The 20,774-nt window shown below is 42.0% G+C and overlaps 1 protein-coding gene across 1 annotated transcript in view; it reads left to right on the forward strand.

Moving 5' to 3' along the window:
• The window catches only part of ADAMTS12 (ADAM metallopeptidase with thrombospondin type 1 motif 12), a 329,126-nt gene that overhangs the window by 178,554 nt on the left and 129,798 nt on the right, over positions 1-20,774 (forward strand). Inside the window, exons 4-5 of the mRNA XM_030331700.2 lie at positions 11,704-11,900; positions 12,776-12,859. Of these exons, the coding sequence (XP_030187560.1) occupies positions 11,704-11,900; positions 12,776-12,859 (281 nt within the window). The remainder of the gene's footprint in view (positions 1-11,703; positions 11,901-12,775; positions 12,860-20,774) is intronic.

Genomic DNA, 20,774 nt, shown 5'->3' on the forward strand with positions numbered 1-20,774 from the left:
TGGATTAATAACCAAGGGTCTTGAGCTCTAAAGAAGTTCTATGCAATAAAAATCTAATGCACATCACATATGTCGCGCTCAATTTTGTAGAAGCCAAGAAGAAAAAAACATAAAAAGAAACAGGCGAAGTTTATTTTAATAATTTTCTTAGCCCACAATATCCAGTATATCATTTCAACATACAATGTTAATTGTTAATGTGATAGTTTACATTTTTTCTTTCTTTCTTTCTTTCTTTCTTTCTTTCTTTCTTTCTTTCTTTCTTTCTTTCTCTTTCTTTCTTTCTTTCTTTCTTTCTTTCTTTCTCTTTCTTTCTTTCTTTCTTTCTTTCTTTCTTTCTTTCTTTCTTTCTCTCTTTTTATACTAACTCTTTGAAATCCAGGGTGTGTTTTACATGAACAGCACATTTCAAATGCTCTGGCGCCACATGTGGCTGGTGGCCTATGGATTGTTCTGGGCTTCCCTGGACCATAATGTTCTTTCCAGTGCCCCAGAAGTGTGTTTATCTGGCTAAGTTCAATGTCTTCCTGTTTACCTCATGTGTCTCTAGTTCCTTAACGAAATACTGGCTCCCATTTTCAAAGCTCTTTGCCATCACATGCCTTCATAGAAGAATGGCTGCTAACTTAGAGGGAATAATTCCTTTTTTTTTTTCCTCCTTAAGTTTGCATCTTCCCCCACCCTCGTCAATTTTCCTTTCTTTGGAGAACCAGAAAATGAATGAGTAGACAAATTGGGTAGATTTATATTTCTCAATAATTACATAGGTTACTGTGTGATTGTTGTTGCTAGAGAGGCATTTTAAATGATTGGGGAGAATAGCTTCTGGTTAGTTAAAAGGGCAAACATTAACAAGAGAATTGGATAAAGAATTCAGAAAAAATGCTGCTATTAAATTATAAATGTGAAGAAAATCAAAGTAAAGCGCCTTCACATTTAAAAAAAATTTTTTTTAATGTTTATTTTTGTCAGAGAGAGAGACAGAGCATGAGCGGGGGAGGGGCAGAGAGAGAGGGAGACGCAGAATCCGAAGCAGGCTCCAGGCTCTGAGCTGTCAGCACAGAGCCCAACACAGGGCTGGAACTCACAGACTGCAAGATCATGACCTGAGTTGAAGTCGGACGCTCAACCGACTGAGCCACCCAGGTGCCCCAAGGGTCTTCACATTTTTTAAAGTTTATTTTTCTAACTATAAAAATAACATAGAAAACTATTACAATAAAGTGGATTAAAGAAAAAAAAATTACGCCAAATTCCACTTTCTGTCATAGCTTCCAAGAAATTTGAGAGCTGAAATGGGTGCCTCATTACTTTGTAGTTTCCCTGGTCCCTTCGAAGCAAGAGGGCACCTTCGTTCAGAATAGCATTTCCTTCAGGAAACAAAATTTGCCTGATTTTGATGCGTGATTTGTTGTTAGCACTCTACTTTGGGGACTGGGGGTTGGAAGTGAGTAAATATGTTGAGCAAAGTATAGAAGTTGGAATGAATAAATAATGAAATTCAGATTAGGTTCACTAAAAGGCGAACACTTTTTTTGTTTTGTTTAATGCTCTATATAACATCCCAGCTCCACAAATAAATATTAAGCAAATGAATCCATATACTCACTCAGCAGACACTTACTGCATTTTAGAAGACACCAGGCTCAATGTTGAGTGCTGAGTTACGCAGTGACTGAGGCACTGGTCCAGTTCTCCCTTGTAAAGAAAGCCTTCCCCCTCAGGGAGATGCTGTCCCCGCCAGCAGGATGACCCACGCAGAAGATAAACACGGAGCTTTGAGCTAAGACAATCCATTTATTTGCTACATTTGAGAATAGATAAAATCCTGCCTTTGGTTCATAACAATAATAATATCATCCTGACCTTTACTAGAAAAAAAGCAAACTGCAATCTATCTTTTTGGCAGTTGTCACAAGAGTAAAGTGATCCATGATTGCAGCAGATATAATGTCCCCTAAGACTGTAATTTGTTTCTTGTGTCAAGTGTATGTGTCACTGAAGCCTAATAAAAGATGATACATTCAGTGCCTCCAGTGCCTTTAGACTATTCAGGAAACCAGATTCTTATAACACATTGGGAAACTCCACACCCTATAGCATTTCCTACTTTACAAAAACATTTTTGTAAACTCAATACTCTATATTCATAAATATAGTGGGGCTGAATTTCACCATGAAAAAGAACACAAAATATGATAGACAAGAAATCCTTAGCACCTAAATCCTTAGGGGAAATCCTTCCCCTACAGTATGGGGAACTTTAAAATTCTGGACAAAGAGCTTTAAAAAATCTCTTTTCTTTAAATACAGATAGTAGAGTGGACATGAACATGAACAAAGCTTTCAGAGGTTAAAAGAAGAAGAAGAAGAAGAAGAAGAAGAAGAAGAAGAAGAAGAAGAAGAAGAAGGAGGAGGAGGAGGAGGGGGAGGGACGGGGGAGAAAGACGGGAGTGCAGACAGCAGAGGTTAACCAAATGCTAGAGACAAAGATGATAGTTTCCTGGAGCTCTATACCCTGGATTTTTAGAATCTGTTTGTGAGCAACCGGGGACAAATTTCTGAGCCCATAGAAAGTGGACAGCCAGAAGGAAGCACCTAAATAAAGCTGAAATTTAGGAAAAAGTGTCATTCTCAGTGAAGGGGTGTATTAGAAATCAAACCAAACCAATCAACCAACAAAAAATATCCCAGAGAAGAACTGTAAAGAAATGCACCTATTTTGGTCTAGTTTCTGGGTAGAGGAGGGCCATATATGCTAGGAGAAGAAGAGAAACTTACATGAATAAATATCGTACTTATAATATACGGGCATAGAAGAAGTTGTATTGGTGTGAAATTAAGCATTAAGTAGAGTATGTAAACACACCCATTATATATGTATGTGTAGAATATACTCGTATATATATATGTCAGTATGACCATATGTAAATATGGTCTCTTTCACCTTTTTAAAAAATGGTCTCATCAGGGTGGCATTGTTCTTTTGGTGTCGGCTCAAAGATAGGGCAGATGGCTTCTCTGGTCTCTGGAGATAGCTCTCTGATTGGTGTCCTCAAAGGTTTCTTTGATCTTAACTTGCAGCTTGACTACTTGCTGTCTTGCCAAGTTAATATTTATTACTCAGGATATCCATTTTCTGAGGGACTCTGGGGGTACAGAAGAGCTTAGATCTATTTATGCCCTGGAGTCAAGTTGGTGACTTGAAATACCAAGCAGTTATGTGTGGACTAGGAACATTGCAGCAGCAAAAGTAGCTCACTGTTAGGTTTCTTTCTAACAGACACGCTCAGCCTTTGATGACTGGGGAGAATACTAATAGTCAACCCAGTAGGTGTCACCAAGAATTTTCTTGCTTCATTTAAAAGCACGTAAGAATTGAGGTTCCCAAGCATGAATAGTGTTTTCTTTCTCTTTCCACGAAACCTTGGCACATTCAGATCTGTAAAGAAGACCGTACAGGGGACTCATGGCATTGTTTTCCCCAGGACACGAGTCTGATCGTGCTATTTCTGGAAGCCATTTCTGATCATGCTATTTCTGGAAGCCATTTGGGGTGGTCAGTCATTCCTGCTATTTATACAGTGGAGGTATTAAAAGCGAACCCTCTGTTTATTTACACTCAACCAACTTACCCATCTGAGGAGACAGATCAAATGCTACCACTTGGAGAGGAAAGCAACCCACCCCCTCAGGGTTATGGATAAGAAGAGATAGCACTTACAGACATGGAGAGGGTGGTTAAGTCATCATATCCTTCAGGATTATATGTTTATGTGTGACAGAAAACCCCAAAGAAGATGTATTTATTTGAGATATTGCTATTGCGTGCAAAGAACTAGTCTAGACAGAAGAGTGAACAAAACAGACAAAACAGCCCTCTTCCATTCTAGTTGAAAAGTAAACTTTTATTTCTCTCTCACATAAGTGAAATTTGGAGATAAAATGTGCAAGGTTGGTGCAGTGCACCATCATCAGGAACTCAGACTCTTTCTGTTGCCTGTCTTCTCTCTTGTTCTATCTTCTGTGATGTCTGGCTTCCACTTTCTTGTCCATCCACACTCAGGGCCAGGAAGGAAGAAGTAGAAAAGAAGTTCCTGGGTCTTCCTTTTAAGTTCTGTAAGGTAGACGTGGTGCTTTCCCTTCGGTCCCACTGGTCAGAATTTAGTTGCAAGGGATGCTGCGTTATTGTATTCTAGGAGGGCGTGTGCCCAGCAAAAAATCAAAGAGGAAAAGCAAATATTGGGACAACTGGTGGCCTGACACAGTCATCATGAAGGCAGGCACAAATTGCCTTATGCATGTTCAGTATTTTGTATGATAGTTTTGGGGATTTGATATAAAAAACTGGACAGGAACCTAGGCAGATGAGAAAGGGACACTGAGCTGAGAAGGTCTCCACCTTAGGTGGCCCACCACCTTAGAATGTCCTAGATCCATCTGGATAGGACTGATTCATTTTTCCTTCTTGTGACAGCAGTTGGCTAGAAGTCCCTGTGAGCATTAAGAAAATCCTGTTAAGCCGTTGGCATCATATTTAATGAACATGTACTATGTTTGTAGCATTTGATAATCTTTCAAAGTACTGCCAGAATAGGTAGACCTGGAGTTTCAGAGTGAGCCTTTTCTTGGAAGGTCTTGCTGAAGCTTCGGATCAGCCCTAGGTAATTGGTAAGATGCCCCGTACTGGTCCATCACCCATCTCCCCACAGATGAAAGAGCTCCATTCTTCAAGAGGCTCCTCTCCTGCCTCTCCCATTTTCTCAGTCTTTCTACTTAAGTAATAGGTCTTTCTGATCCATCAAGATATAAACCTTCATTAAGACCAAGGAGAACCCTAGGAAGAAAGCATAAGGTACTTGAAGACACAGGTACCCTAGGTTTCCATTGCCACTCTGTAGCTCCTGGAAAAGACATGTTTTTCCCCTTCATTTCCATACAGATCACCTTAGAATGACAGGTCCTTATAATCTGAAAAAGCTTTAGCAGTCATTTAATCTGATTTCCTTCCTGAGCCAGTAATACTTAAAAGCTGTATTTCCTAAGTGATGTGCCATGGAACACTACGTATTAATGAGAGCTCTGAAAGCAACAAGTCCCAAGGTCAAGAAAGCTTGGGAAACAGTGTACTAAATTCCCTGCTTGTATTACCGTATAGCTAGTTATTTATAAGCTGGTGGATTCTACATTATACATGAAAATGTAACTGTGCATTCTCTTTCTGAACTCTTTCTGAACACCTTCAGAAATGGAGAGCTCATCCCTGAGGATGTAGAGGCTGTGTATAAGAAGCCTTTCACAGTGCCTTGGAGGAAGTGTGGAAGTCCCTCAGTTTACTAAGCTAAGGAAAGTGTGTCATTAGAGTTCTATCAGTATTTCAGCTTGCTGGGGCTCATTATCCTACTTTGTTGATTACTTAAATTTGGGAGTTTTTTGGTCTTCCTTCTGTCCCTATCTGCCTCTTCCACATTTGTCTTCATTATGAGAAATTCATCAGCACATTTTTGCCAGAAGGTGAGGAAGGGAAAGAAAGTGTGTGGGATTAGATCTCAATTCAGTGGAATTGCTTGTCATCGTGTGTTAGCAATGAACGAAATTGACAATTTAAAGTAAGATAATAATGGATCATATTGTTTTATAAATTCTGATTCTGATATTGGCTCTCAGGAGAGATTTAAAAGCTTCCCTTTTACCTGTACTTGATTTAATTGTGTTATCATTTTGGGAGATTTCTCATCTCAAAAATGATTTCTCATTTTCTCCCTCCTTTTTGACATGTTCTCAATGAAGTGAGGGTGTTATCAGCCAGGACCAGTCAGCCTGTGGGGAGCATATATAGTTTTTCATTTTTTCACATACTGATACTTTGGTCCACAGCCCTAACCCTGGGAAATACTTGCTTTTGACATCTACTAGTTACTAACTAACCCTTAGACTCCTGTTTCTTCACTTGTTTATCTCTAAAGACATATGTCTTCACTTTAACAGTGGCCAGTTTTGAGAAGTCTCTTACCTAAGGACAAAAATAGTTTGGGTTCACAGTGAGTAAGATATACTTCTTTTTAATGAAAATGAGCTCCCTGGCTGGGACATTTCAAATCTACCCGAAGCTGGCCCAGAGAGATGGACACCTTTGGCAGCTCAACTATTGTTGCTAATGGATATGAACTCCAATACTGATGTTCAGCTCTGTTGGGAAAGGCAGCAGTGTTCTGCCAAGAAGGGGATCTGGTTGCAGATGTGTGATAGCAGCAAAATGCTGAGTTGTGTGGACAGTGGAAGGTGTGTTTGTTCAACTGAAACAACACCAGGGCTGAAAAGACCCTTAGATATGGTGTCTTCTGGTGGTTTAAAGCTCTGCCATGTGGAGTCCCTCTCTGTACCATCTGCCACATCTGCTTTGGGATTGTTTCTTTTCCTTGCTTTTTGCATAATTTTGGTTTGAAGAAAGGGTTTAATTACTAAAATACATTTTTATTTTTTTATTTTTTAAGTAATCTTTCTACACCCAACATGGAGCTTAAACTCACAACCCCAAGATCAAGAGTTGCATGCTCAATGGATTGAGCCAGACAGGTACCCATAAAATACATTTTTAACGTAGGAGTTCAGTTCAATTTCCTCATTACATGGCTGTGGGGTAGGGGTGGTGATGAGAACACCTGCCCAAGGTCACGGGGCTTACAAGTGGCTCAATGGAGAAGTGGTTTTGGCCAAGGTCATAGGGATGGGGAGTGAAACAATTGTCAATGGTGGGCCTGAACCAAAGCTTTCTAGGTCTTATCAGACTTAAGATGTTCCTGTTTTTTCCCGGTGTCATTTCTCTAACCACCAACTCTGGATCCAAGACATCTTCTCTAAGTAGCATGTGTCTGGATTATACAAGAGAACTGAGACATTGTCTCCCGAAAGCCAGTTTCAAAAGATCACGTATTACCTATTGAGCTTCTCCCAGACAAATTTCCTTCAAGCGTTGCTTGGGACTCGTAGGGACTTGGAGCTTGGGGCCAGCTGGTGCCTGATCCAGCTTTTCTGCTAAGATGATTGTTTTGAGCTAACCCTTTCTACTCCACACATTGCAGTTTCCAGGCAGGGGTTTCCCAGGAACACTACCGCTATCCCCACAGCACCAATCTGAATGAGATTCATACTGACTCATCTAAAATGCTGGTCTGCTGCTTATTAGCCATATGACTTTGAACAAATTTTATAACTTCTCTGAATCTCATGTTTCTTATTTTAAAATAGCAATAATAAGACTTACCTCATATGGTTATTGAGAACTAACTAGTACATTATCAAATAAAAAAGTGTTTATCACAGACCAGGCTCTTGTTAGGCATCTCATCAGAGGTGGCTGTCCGTGTCTGTGTTGTTGCTGAGTCGTTGTGCTTCAGGAACCTCACTGGTGCTGATGGCAGGAAGATGGGCATCTAGAAGCTATAGGGTGTGGCCTGGAGAAGATTAACTTGAGAGGATCTTCTTGGGGGAAGCTGGGCCTCAAATCTGTCAGTAGGTGCAGTTAACATCTAGTTTCCAGTCTGTGGTAGGTAATCCTTCATGCCAGGGAGAAATCCTCCTTCTCTATGAAAAATCTGTGCATAGGGCAGCGGAAGAGAATTGAGGTGAGGGAAGAGCTGGGTCAGGATAGGAGACAGAGCCTTGAGCAAGTCCTTCAGTGGAAGACGTGGCTTTATTGCCCATGCTAGAAGCTCCTGGCATGCTAAAAAAACATCCCTTAGAGTCCAAGAAACTTTATAATTTTCTGAGTCTTCCACTCTCTGTGTTCACTTTCCTTGCCCCCTGGGAAAACTTGAGTCTTCTCCATGCAACTTGCTCAAGCCATGGTTCAACCTACCTGCAGATGTCCTGGCGACCCTGAGTCTGACAGATGGGCTCTGCTACCCAAGAAAGCTCTAAATGAGACAGAGCTTTGTGAAGAGCTGCCTAAAGCACTTGGGGTTTGGGGAAGGGAAAAAGAAGTCAGTTATTTGTATTCCCCAGAGATCTCTAGGCCCTCTGTTCTGTTAGTGCACAGGGTGTCCTGCACCCCTCATCAGACAATACAGATACCTGTGTTTCCTTGGCTTCTGGTTTGGGAAAGTCAGTCCTGGGTCAGGACTAGATATTGTCCTTCCCAAAACTGCCCACTTGGCTAGATTTCTCCCCTTCAAACAGACACTTCACAGTCTCAGTGTGGAACATTCTTTAATTGACACAAGCCATCCAATAGGCAAAAGTAGACAACTCTTGCAATTCTTCAGTATTTGTGATTCATAAGTTGTTTCTGATCATCTTCAGTTTTTCCTTCACCCATACATCAAACATTTATTGAGCGCCACTGTTTGCCAGGCATGGTATTAGGCACTGGTCATAAAGCGAAAGGAGATGCCCTTCTGGCCCTTTACAAAGCCAGCAAGGCCAGGCTCTGATGCGAGCTTCTCTTCTTGTAGTTGAAATGTGAACTTCAAGAACCTCTGACAACCTTGGAAAATAATTTCACTTAAATTGCTTTACTTTCTGTCAGCTGTTTTTTGAAGAAAAAAAAATCATCCCTGCAATCACTTCTTGGAATTTTCTTGATTTTTTCACCAATTTAAACTCTAATGTAGTCCTGTGTAGAGAATGTCACTATAATTTGGAGGGTATATGTGTGTGGGTGTTGATAATTTTGTATTTTCTTTGGGGGTGGAAAAGGAAAACAATGAGAGGTAAGAGAATTCTTAAATATTCATTTTTATAAGTTTTATTAAAGAATTTTGTCAGAAGAAAAACATTGGACAGCCCCTCGAGGAGCAGAAAGCTACAGCACTGTGGAAGTTCTCAGTTAGAGGCCTGCCCAAAAGAGAGACCTCTGAACAAAGTATGTGTGGGGTATGGACGGAATTGTGTCCTCCCAGATTTCCCATGTTGAAGCCCTAATCCCCCACCCCCCACCCGGTGTGACTGTATTCAGACACAGGGCTTTTAGGAGGTTACTAAGGTTAAATGGAGTCATAAGGGTGAGGTCCTAGTTCAACACCATTGGTGGCCTGATAAGAAGAGGGTGAGAAAAAAATCTGTCCACACGCACACACTGAGGAAAAACCATGTCAGCAGATAGTGGGAAGGTAGCCATCTGCAAGCCAGAAAGAGAGCTCTCACCAGAGCCTGCCCTTGCCGGCATCCTGATCTTGGACTTCCAGTTTCCGGGACTGGAAGAAGATACATTTCTGTCCTTCAAGCCCTGGTATTTTGTTATGGCATCCTGAGCTGACTAAGTATGTGTGTGTGGCGGGGGGGAGGGTGGCAAGGTCAGGAGCCTCCCAGAATTGTTGGCACCTCACCTGCTACTACAGAACTGTCTGGCTTTGTCACCAGGCCTTGAAGAGAAGTGGGTACGGTTGGCTTCTTGTACAGTCTGAAATTCTTGAGCAGAAGCAATTTTTCTGTTAAGTCTGGGATGACTTCATGAGGACAGAGTCGGCCTGGGTGTATACGACCCTCTCCCAGCTTGGTCCCGTCAGGGTCCAGGTGGAATCCCACCACTACCACTTCTGCAAAGCTTCTGGCACTGTTTATGAGTACAGATATCTCTCTCCTTGGGGAATACGTGAAACCTGAAGACATTTTCATTAGCGCAGGATCTGGCCTTTAGCAAGTGCTCAGTGTAGGTCTTGTTGAAAACGTTAAATCGATACACGTCTTTACCAGTCTGCATCTCTCATTTCCACGTTTCTTCCTACATGCCCGTTTACTGAGAACTCACCAGACTATTTGCTGGAAAAATTGAAAATAATTTCATGGGCTTTAAAGGTTATCTTTTTTTCCCCCTTTAAACTCTTTTGCTCAACACTGAGGAGATAAAAGGTGGAGGAGGGGGAGTAAAGGCAGAGACACAAGAAAAGCAAGGACTGGGAGAAGCAGAGAAATCACCTTTATCCTACCAGCGTCTTATAGGTGGCAGCCTCCTGCCAGGTCCTAACCTTAGGTACCTGCGGCCTGAGAGGAGGGGTGTCCATAGCCACAGCCTGGAGCAAGGGGCCCTGCTTTAATGACTGGGCTGCACAATGCACATTTCGTGCCAGCGGAAGCCTCTGCAAGAGGACCCCCACTGAGGGGGTGGGTGATGAGCCTACAGGACCAAGTGAGGAGGGGCACCAAGGACTACAGGCTTTGTTAGGGCACTGGGTGAAGATGCTTATAGCTGCTCGCCCAGATATGTAAGGTCATGGAGAGCACTGGTCATCCTTGCAGCTTGGAGGAGATTCCCCACCCCACATGGCAAGGACAAGAGGGATTGAGAGAAGGAGATCACACCAAACTGGATTGATAGGATTCCTCTACTTGGCCTGGTCTGCTAACGCCCCTTCTAGAACACAGATCCCACGTGGACTGGAGTATGGCTTGCTCCTTGGCTTGTACAGAGAGATTTGGAAACATAGTTTGAAATGTTCCCATCCTCAAAAAGAGGGTGACAGACAGGGGGGTAGGTAAGGATGCAGAGTCAGAACCCATTGGTAACATCTCTAGAGGTTTCTTAGGGAAGACATACTTATCCCTGCAAAGTAGGTGGAGAAGGAAAATAGAAACTTGTTCTACCACAGGCAGATGAGAGGTCAACCATCTCCTTGTTCGCAAATCTTCACAAGACTTCCCTTTAAGGCTAACACAATCCTGGCTTATTTTCCAAAAGTGCTATACCTAGTACAGCTTTATTATTTTCAAGTAAAGCTGACAAGAAGTGAATTTGAAATTATTTGGACCTACAATTATGTCACAATTTTTTGGTGAATATTACTGGATATGTTCTAACTTCACACAGATAGTGAAACTGAGGAACCCAGAAGGGCTACATAGCAAATCAAGGTAATCAACTCTATCTTTATACCTTCTTGAAGTATATACAGCTTTTCCAGCTTTCATGTTCTCCTGTTGTATGCATGTTTACTCTGTGGGAGACAGTGTGGTGTATATGAAACGTACATGATTTTAGGGCATAGAAAACCCTGGATCTTCCAGACTTTATAGACTATGTGACTTCGGGGAAATTATTGAACCAGTCATTTTGAACATTAATTCCCACATTTGCAAACAAAGATAGAAGCACGTCCCTCAAACCTTCATGAGGGTAAACAACTTGGTGTTTTAAAACCCAGGACACTGCCTTGCACATAGTAGGCACTGAAATATTTAGAGCAGGAAGAGAAGAAGAAAAAGTTCTTATTTTTTATTATAACATCTTTTTAATAGTGAGGAGTCTATTTAATGAAATAGGTAATAATTATTTCAGAGAAGTACCTTTGAACCTCTCTATAAGATGCAAGTTTCAGGGGTACCTGGGTGGCTCAATCATTTAAGCATCCAACTTTGGCTGAGGTCATGATCTTGGCAATTTGTGAGTCTTAGCCCCATGTTGGGCTCTCTGCTGTCAGTACAGAGCCCACTTCTGATCCTCTGTCCCTCTCTCTCTGCTCCTCCCTTGCTGATGTCTCTCTTTCTCTCAAAATAAATAAACTTTAAGAAAAAGATGCAAATTCCAGTTATCTTGGTCATAATCATTTAAATTGATCTCTTCTTCCATTTCAGTCATGTATATAAGAACCTTGCATTCCTACAATGTTAAACAGAAGTTAAACTTATGGCCTTGCATCTTGACAAGCAGAAGTGAGTAGTATATGAGAATACATAGAGTTAGCCCACTGTCTTCTCCTTCATGTTTAGACAGTCTTGCCACCTCCCAGACACTAGAGCAACAGCGAGAAAAGTGGGAGAGGAACCACTGGCCTAGCAGAGGCCTGTCTCGGCGTTCCATCAGTAAAGAGCGATGGGTGGAGACACTGGTGGTGGCTGACACGAAGATGATTGAGTATCATGGGAGTGACAATGTGGAGTCCTATATCCTCACCATCATGAACATGGTATGTCAGACCCTGGAGTGGGGAGAGGCAGCTGGCGAACAGTGTCATTAGATATGCTCTACCCTCCAAAAATAAGAGATACCTTTTTTGTTCTTTCCATATATCTGTATCTATATCTATCTATATATACATATATACATATATAGATAGATAGATAGATATACATATAGATAGATATATCTATCTATACATATAGATAGATATATGAATCTATTCCCTGCCTAAGTGAGGAAGGATGGAAATTCAGGGCTAATTATTCTGTCTCTTAAAGGTGTGTATCCTAGGGAAATTTGGGATTTGTCACATATTTTCTACTGGGTATTGCTCAAGTGACTCAATCCTTTTAGTGTGACTTTATCTCATCAATTTTTGTTAGCGCACAGATAAGTAAACTGAGGCAAAGAATTAGAACATGCTTTCCTCAAGGTAGTTAGAATTAGAATTGGAATAAAGTTAATGACCCCCCTAATTCCAGACTTCCCTTTTGTATCCTTGGTGTTTCTGCCTTCCCAGAGAGAGTGTTAGAGAGAGTGCTAGTCTTATGGAGACGGGAGAAGGTATTTGACTAATGAACTGATAATACAAGAGAGAAAGACTATGGATCAGGGAAAGGGTCAAAGGGAAGAAAGGCATCAGTCCCTCAAGCACACAGCTAGTCAGTCACCTTGGAAAGGTTGCTGTTAAGTATCATAGTATGGATTGGGCCAGGGGGCATTTCTCACTCTTTGTTGCACTCCCCCCCCCCAAAATTCCTAAGCTATAAAATAACATTTATTTCAAGTGCATCACAGTGCTATCCCCCCCCCCCCACACACACACACACTCTGGTATTTATCTATGCATGTGAGCTAATGGTTTTCCATTTCTGACTCTAGGTCACTGGGTTGTTCCATAACCCAAGTATTGGCAATGCAATTCACATTGTTGTGGTTCGGCTCATTCTACTTGAAGAAGAAGAGGTAAGGAATAGCTTCTCCACTCTACTGTCCTGCACCCTTACCCTTACCCTCCCTACCTCTTTTTTCAGGAGAGCTCTTGAGAGACGAGAAACGGGACACCAAAGGGTGTTTAGAAGCCCAGTAAGAAAGAAAATAATATTTCTGTATTATTTTCTTGGGAATTTGTCGAGTGGGAGATGGAGAATGTTTCTGAGGTATATGTCATTGGACTCATCTGATGGTCATTTTATCTAGTAACACACAAATCAGGTTTGCAGCAGTGACTAAGAGTGTTCCACAGTGAAAGAGACTAAATCATGAAATGGTTGCATGGTTTCAATAAAAGTTGGGAGCAACATGGAAATGTTGAACCCTTTATACTGTTTATTTACCTCTTGCATAATTAATTCTTGTCCCTCAACTCTGGACTGTCTTGTCTCTCTGCACATTTACCCTTGGAAATGTCATCTATTCTCAGAGATTTACATGTCTTCTACATGCTGAGACTCTCAATTGATACTTCAAACCGAGACCTTTTACTTGAGCTCCAGACTCACATCCAGTTGCCTCCTTGGCATCTCACCCTGGATGGGCCATAGTCCTGGCAAACTTAGTAAGTCCGCAGTGGAATTCTTGATTCCTCTCTGCCCCGATCGTCTCAGTTCTGCCTCCCCCGACCCCATTCTCCAACCCTCTGTGTTACCCATTTGAGTAAATTTTGCTACTGCACCATAGCATAAGCCTAGGAGTCTTGAATCCTGCTTTTCTTCTCTTCTACATTCAACAGCAAGGCCCACAAGGCTACCTTCAAAATACACCTCAAAGTCACCCACTGTTCATCATTTCTATAGTCATTATGTTGCTTTAGGTCTTATTGGTTCTTATTGCAGTGAACTCCCAAGTGGTCTTCCTATTTTAAGACTTGCCCTCCATAATCCATTCTCTATGTAGCAGTTAGAATGATAATCTTAAATGCAAATTTGCATTGCTCCACTGCACAGAACTGTTAAATAACTTTCTGTTGTTTTTAGAACAAAATAAAAAATTTCTGTCATGTCCTGCAGAGATTTTCATGATCATCATGACTCCATCCACTCGTCTTTCCGTATGTCACTCTCTGCCTTGTTTCCCACCCTTGAACACCCTGGACTTCAGATAGGTTCTGGAACACACAAGGCCCTCTTTAGCCTCATGGCTTGTGTGCTTATGTTACCCAATGCCTGAAATACCCCTTCCTTCACCGTACTGATGGCTGGAACTTCTTACCTGTCAGACCTCTGTTTACTTGCTGCCTCTCTCCAGAGAAGTCTCAGTGGCCAACCTACTCAACCTTGCTTGGTCTTCTCCATCACAGAATGAAGTTTACTCCTTTATTGATACTGCTCTCTCAATTCATTAATATTCTGTGTCTTTGTTTACTCTTTTCTTGTTTATCTTAGCCACCATCAGAATGTGAATCCCTTCTTTATTATTATTAGCTATATCCCAGCACCTAACAAACAAATGAATGAAGTGAAACTTAGTGAGTTAATGAACCAACCAACTTGATGGAATGTCTTTGCAATCTATAGACCTTACCCAGCAGCTGAATATGTGAAGAATGGGATCATTCAACTCTCCCTCAGCAAGAGACCTGAGATCAAAATGCTCAAGGCAAGATTTATGGTTTTCTGGCCTTCACAATCAGAAGATTTAAAAAACAATAGTATCTGGAGCCTGGATCCATTTTCCTTTCTCTCTCCGCTACCATCCCCCACTTTCCTAATCACTCAAGCATACTTTGGGTATCTCAGAATATTGATGGATGTATTATTTTCCTTCCTGTGAACATTTTGTTATGAAAATTCATCCATTGATTAGAAACCAAGCAAAACAAAAGCAATGTATCCTCTCAACTCTAACATGACCTATCTGATTCTATGAGAATGTAACCTTGATTATTATTTACTATTGATTAGGACCCAGACAGTAAAGTTCAGTATTAACTGACAGGGTACAAATGGTTCTTGCCTGGTAGAGATGAGGATAATTTGTGTCCAGCAGAGAAGAGAACTCTGAAAGTTGTGGTTTTATGGGTCTCTGGAACATTAACTGATTTTGTATCTAATTTAGCAATCGTATTCCAGCATTCTTTCTTTATAGTTTCACCAACTATAGTGACATCACTTTCCTATATCTGCCTTTGAACTAGCTTGGATGTTAGGGGAAAAAATCTGTTATAAGATGGACGACAGGACTGATAAGGGAATTCCAGTCCTTGTCAGAAGACACCCCTTCTGAGATTTCCTTCCTACCCTGCTTGCCACAGGTGCCAAATTACTACTAATGAGGGATACAGAAGTCACAGACTATAAATTGTCCCCTCTGTTGATGCTCTGGGCTCAGATCTCTGGAGAATGATCTCCTCTGGGCCCACCGGTGTAAAATAAACCTCCTTACTTCCAAGATCTCCAAGTGCTGCTAGGTTCTTCTGCCGGGTGATCCAGACTGGTTTCAATAACATGGACATCTTGTCTATCTTCTTATTAATGAGTTAAATACATTCCTATCATGCTTACTATATATTTGTATGAGAATTACATTTTTAACTTTGTAAAAATTATGCTTTGATACTTTGGAAGACAAAATTTCACTATTGTGTAATGGTCTGGCCTATATGCATGCTTAGCTGCAGAATATGTAGAAGTTTAGGTTTTTCAGACAAAAAAAGAGAGAAAGAAGAAGGTTCTTCTGAATGTGAAAGGGAAAACCTTTCCCCTCAGCAGTGCCAGTGTTAGTGCTAGTCAGACTTCAAATTGTGGCTTCCATGGATCAGGCCCTCACAGCTCCACATCTCTCTGTCCCTGGGAAACAATGCCACTTGGAGTCTGTGGAGGTCTCCCGATTGGATGTGGGGTGACCCCGTAGTCTGGAGGCCGGAGGTGCAGGCAGCGAAAGAATTCACAAGGCAGAACAAAGGAGATAGAAGTTTATTGAATACACTGCAAGGGAGCAGTGGGCAGGACAGCAAAGGAGAGACTCTGTGCCATGAGGCAGTGGTGGGGTGGGGGAGTGGGGGCTATAGTTAAGGGAGAAAGTAAGGAGGTATGGGAACGTATGTAATTTTCCTTTTTTGGGATCTGTGTCCTGGGGTAAGTAACCAATGGGTTACCAATGACCCATTGGTCATCCAGGGCTTATGGATATTTTGAGGTGGGTTGCCTAATGGGCCTGTTTGTATTCAGCTAGGGAATTGGAGGTCGCTGTGGGCCCTTCTACCTTACTCATGGTTTCATTGTTTGCAGTTGGTTACCTAAAAGCAACCCTTACAGAACCCTTTGAAAGAATTTGATTGGCTGCTCTCTGACTCCATCACAATTACATTATTTTTCTTCTTCCTGTCCTAATTTTGCAAGAGCAGAGACACAAATGATTTGCTACAAAAAAATCCATGGCTTTCTTCCTTTTGCTTGCCAAGTATCTTCCTCATTCAGGCTTTTATAGAATCTCCAAGTAGTACAAGGTTCATAATTTGACAGTAGAATTGCTGGCTCATTGAAGAGTTGCAATGTGCAATTCTCATTTTTGTGATTCCCAGATAGTGGCTCAAGCTATTCTTCAAATCTTTGACTAATGAGCAGCCCCAACCACAACAAACAATGATTCCAGCCTTACCTGACATCAGGGAAGCAGCCAGAGGCATGTGAGCTATTGGGAGGGGACTCCTCTGAGCAGGAAGACCTGAGTTCTAGTCTTACTGTGCATTCATCCAGTAGGTAACTCTGCAAAGGTGAAGTGACATCACTGTTCCATACCCTGTTTTTCTCCATCTGTGAATCAGAAGAGAGTTGTGGTATATTAGCTGTATGTCAAAAGCTATGTTGGCCTCTAAAGATACAAAAACAAATATGAGTCTCATTTTCTGATTCTCAGAGGCTTAGAGTCTAATGCACAAAAGCACAAAATAAGAAATTTTCAAATTGAGATTGCCATGAATATAAGAAAGAGTAAAAGAGCACCCCAGATAGGGGAGGCTAAGCTGGGTTGTAGAGGAGGAGAAGGAGTTAACCAGTGAGGAAGGACATTCCAGGTAGAGGGAACTGCGTGGTTAGTAGCTTGAACACTTAAACTAGCACTTTACATATGAGGACTCATCATTGTGAACACTGATAATGAACCCCGAAATGGGAGCTTCAATAACCTTGCTGTGAAAAAAGCAGGACTGTGCGGGGGACAGGAGAGAGAGAGGAGAGCCAGTCACAACCTGCTCACTTCCATGCAACAGGTTTGTTGCCTGTTTCTGTGCTGACATCATCGCCCTTCCAGGTGTGGAAGCCAGAGATCCAGAGGACAACCATGTCACCTCCTCCCACCCCTCATATCCAGTCCATCATTAGGGGCGGCCAATTTTATCTGATTCTTTCGTTTCTATCACTTTAATTCAAAAAAACAGTTATCTTTTTCCTGGGCTACAGTTGTGTTTACTTTGGTCGACTTGGATTCCTTTTGATCTCATTTTCTCATTGCCGCCAGGATGATGTCAAAATGGTAATCTGGGGTGCCTGGGTGGCTCAGTTCATTAAGTGTCTGACTCGGGCTCAGGTCATGATCTCACGGTTCATGAGTTTGAGCCCCGCTTCAAGCTCTGTGCTGCCAGCTCAGAGCCTGGAACCTGCTTCAGATTCTGTGTCTCCCTCTCTCTCTGCCCCTCCCCTGCTCATGCTGTCTCTCTCTCAAAAATAAATAAACATTAAGAAAAATGGTAATCCAATCATACCCACTCCCTCCCCCCCCCCCCCGCCCCCTCCCCGCCCCCATTCTCCACCCTGCCTCCACCCCTGGTTTAAAGCCATACAACGCTTTTATGATTCCCTCTCTCATCTCTTACTATGCCCCCTTTACTTTTGGGATAGAGCAGTAGTCTTCCCCTCATGGTTCTCCTGCCACTGGTCTTGTTGCCTGGACTGTCTTCCTTCCTGTCTTCACTTAGTTGACACCTTAATCCTTCAGATATCAGCTCAAGAGTCAGTTCACTGAGGAAGCCTTCCCTGACCTCCATGCCCAGTAAGATTCTATTATACACTTTCACAATGCTATGTATTTCTTCTTTACAGCGCATATCACAGTTGTAATTTTACATCTGATTGATGCACTTCCCTTCATTAGTATGTAAGACTTAAAGGCGGAGGCTGGGTCCGGTGTTGCTCACCATCTAGCCCTATTGGTACGTAATAGATAAGGGAAAGAGTGAGCACATGAAATCAGCAGCCAGGACAAAGATGAGGGTCAGCCGCTGTTATGACAAGCCTGGTAAGGGATAGAGCCCATAAAAGGGATTTGGATCAAATTCTGTGGGAGCTTCTGGATGGTTTCAAACTAAGAGATGAAATGGAAAGAAAGTCATTAGAGAGATAGTTCTAGGGCTCTATGGAAAGTGATATGAGGTGGAGAATGATGAGGTTTTGGGGTGATAGTGGGTTTCGTGGGGTCTGGAGCTGATGGCCAAGAAAGAATTCTTGAAGACATCTTTGGTGCAAAAACATGCTTTTATTAAAGCCCGGGGACAGGACCCATAGGCAGGAAGAGCTGCCCCAGACCCTGTGGAGACACTGCTTATATATTTGGGAGTTGGGGGAGGTAAAGTCCAGGGGAAGTTTCCAGTGAGATTTTCGTATGCTAAAGAAGACTCCCAGGATCCTGGAGGCCTAGCTATTGTCAAGCTAAGGTTGTTTTCCCTCTAGCAAAACATTAACATTAAGATAGGAGGGAGTTCCCTGGAGAAAAGTTTTACTCTGCCAGCCTCAAGTATTTGTCAATGGGCTGCAGGTTATAAGGAAATTTAATTTTATCTGCCATTTTCCTCTGCCTTTGTTTCCCACATCAGGGAATACTGAGGCAGGGTCTCTGAGGTAGGCCTCTTCCATAGTAACTTTCTACAACTCTCATCTTTCTTATTCTAATCACATCTGACAGCTAACACCATTTTGGGGCTTCATTTTCTGTGGTAGGTTCAAAAGACACTATGGTTGATGATGTGTAAAGTGCAGTTTTTGTTTGTCATTCACTGCTACCTAAAAACAACTATGGATTTTCATCACGTTTTGAGAATAAACTAGAATGATCTGAGACGGTATTAAATTTGGAGCAACTGGTGGCTTCCTCAAAGACTAGGTGGTCATATTTCAGACCAGTGGAAACTGAAGTGCTCAAAAAAATATGCTGGAAGGACATATCAGGCATACTGAGACATTGTGGGCCATGAAATCATAGTAGCTTCAGATATGAGCCCATGTGCTCTCATTCCTATTCTGCTTTCCTGTAGCCCTGAACCAAGCTCTCATTGTCATTTTATGACCCTAATCCTATCCTTTGAACTTTTTATTCTCCCTTAAGGACTTGGACACAGACCTGGCCTCAAGCCCTTTCCACTTTAAACCAATTCATTTGATGGCCTCCCTGTTCCCCTTTTGGGCCAGGGGTTAGGGATAGGATTAGTCCCCTCCCTCCAACACTTGTGAGCTGTTGACATCAAGGAGAGAATCAGATTTATCATTAGTCCCTCCCCTTTCCAGCTGTATGATCTTTGGTAGGTTATTTGACACGTCTGTGCCTCCATTTCTTCATTCTGTAAAATGGGGATAATAATATCTACTTCCTAGGATTGCTGTGAGAATCAGGCATGTTAATTCCTGCATTAGTTAGCATAGCATCTGGTTTGTAGAAACCACTCAGTAAATGTTACTGTTGGTGTGATTTTTCTTCCTGTCATCATCATCACGTAGGCCCAACCACAACCCTGTATATTGCTGTTATGCTCATTTCACAGATGAGGAAACCATGCAGAGTTGTTGAAGGAAAATAGAAAATCTGAAGGACAAGATTAGGGTCATAAGCTGGGACTCCTTTTAAGAACAGGATGATAGAGAAAAAAGAGGGATGAGAGTGAGCTGGGATGAGGCCAGATGGGTCGCAGTCACTGTGCCATCGGGGGTGGAGCCTGAGGGTGTCAGGCTGTCTTGAAAGAGCGGTGGGAGGGCTGACAGACAGGAAGACGGTGACTGTTTTCACAGAGAATGAATTTCCCTCTTGGTCTCCAAGTGATTTAATGTTAGGTTTCCTTTTATGACACTCTAGAGTTAAAGACCTGTTAGCTTTGGGAATTCAGGCTGGTGATTTCCCCTGTCCCCAGGGGGATTTCTAGTTCTGTATTACGCTATATAATCACAGCTCTTTTGGGATAAATGTCAAAAATATTGGCAAAGAATTTATACACTCGTCACTTCTTTTTTAATCAAGACTTTTTGTCTGATAGGTGAATTATTCCTTAGTTTTCATGTAAAACTTTGTACTATTTTCTTTTCTCTGTCCAGTATCTTTTTTCTTAGGAACCTAAGCCTGGCTGGCAGAACATAATCCAGGTTGTGCTTTGAATCACAAGCTGTTACTAGGAATTCCAAGGAAATCCATACAAGATTTTTTTTTTTCATTATACAGAGAGCTTACCAAGAGAGAACAATTTATAGCAAAAGCCACATTTTGCAGGTTCATTTCCTGTCTCCCACTTGGGGCTGTTTCTGTGAGCTGTTGCAGATTTCCTTGAGGTCTTCTCCCTGATAGGGTTGAGTACTCAAACGAGTAGGAAAGAGGAAGTTGGACCCATTTGAGAAACTATGGTGAGAAGAAAAAACAGTGAAAGAACAAAAAGGGAAATCTATTTTTGTTTACAGAGGAAACTGGGGGTAAAATTAGCATGGATGGGGGTCTGTGTTGACAAGCTCACATAATTACAAGGATGCTTTATGGAACATGCTCAAGTCTCCCCATATTCAGTGAGCCAGTATGACCTCCCCAAAATTCTTCTGCATCTTGGGCATGCTTGGTGCTCATGGTTTTGAGGCATAGTTAATTATGCTTCTTGGGGCTCCTGTGATCAAGTGCATTCAAGAAACTAAATGCA

This window comes from Lynx canadensis, chromosome A1, assembly GCF_007474595.2.
Source record: "Lynx canadensis isolate LIC74 chromosome A1, mLynCan4.pri.v2, whole genome shotgun sequence".
Lineage (NCBI taxonomy): Eukaryota > Metazoa > Chordata > Mammalia > Carnivora > Felidae > Lynx > Lynx canadensis.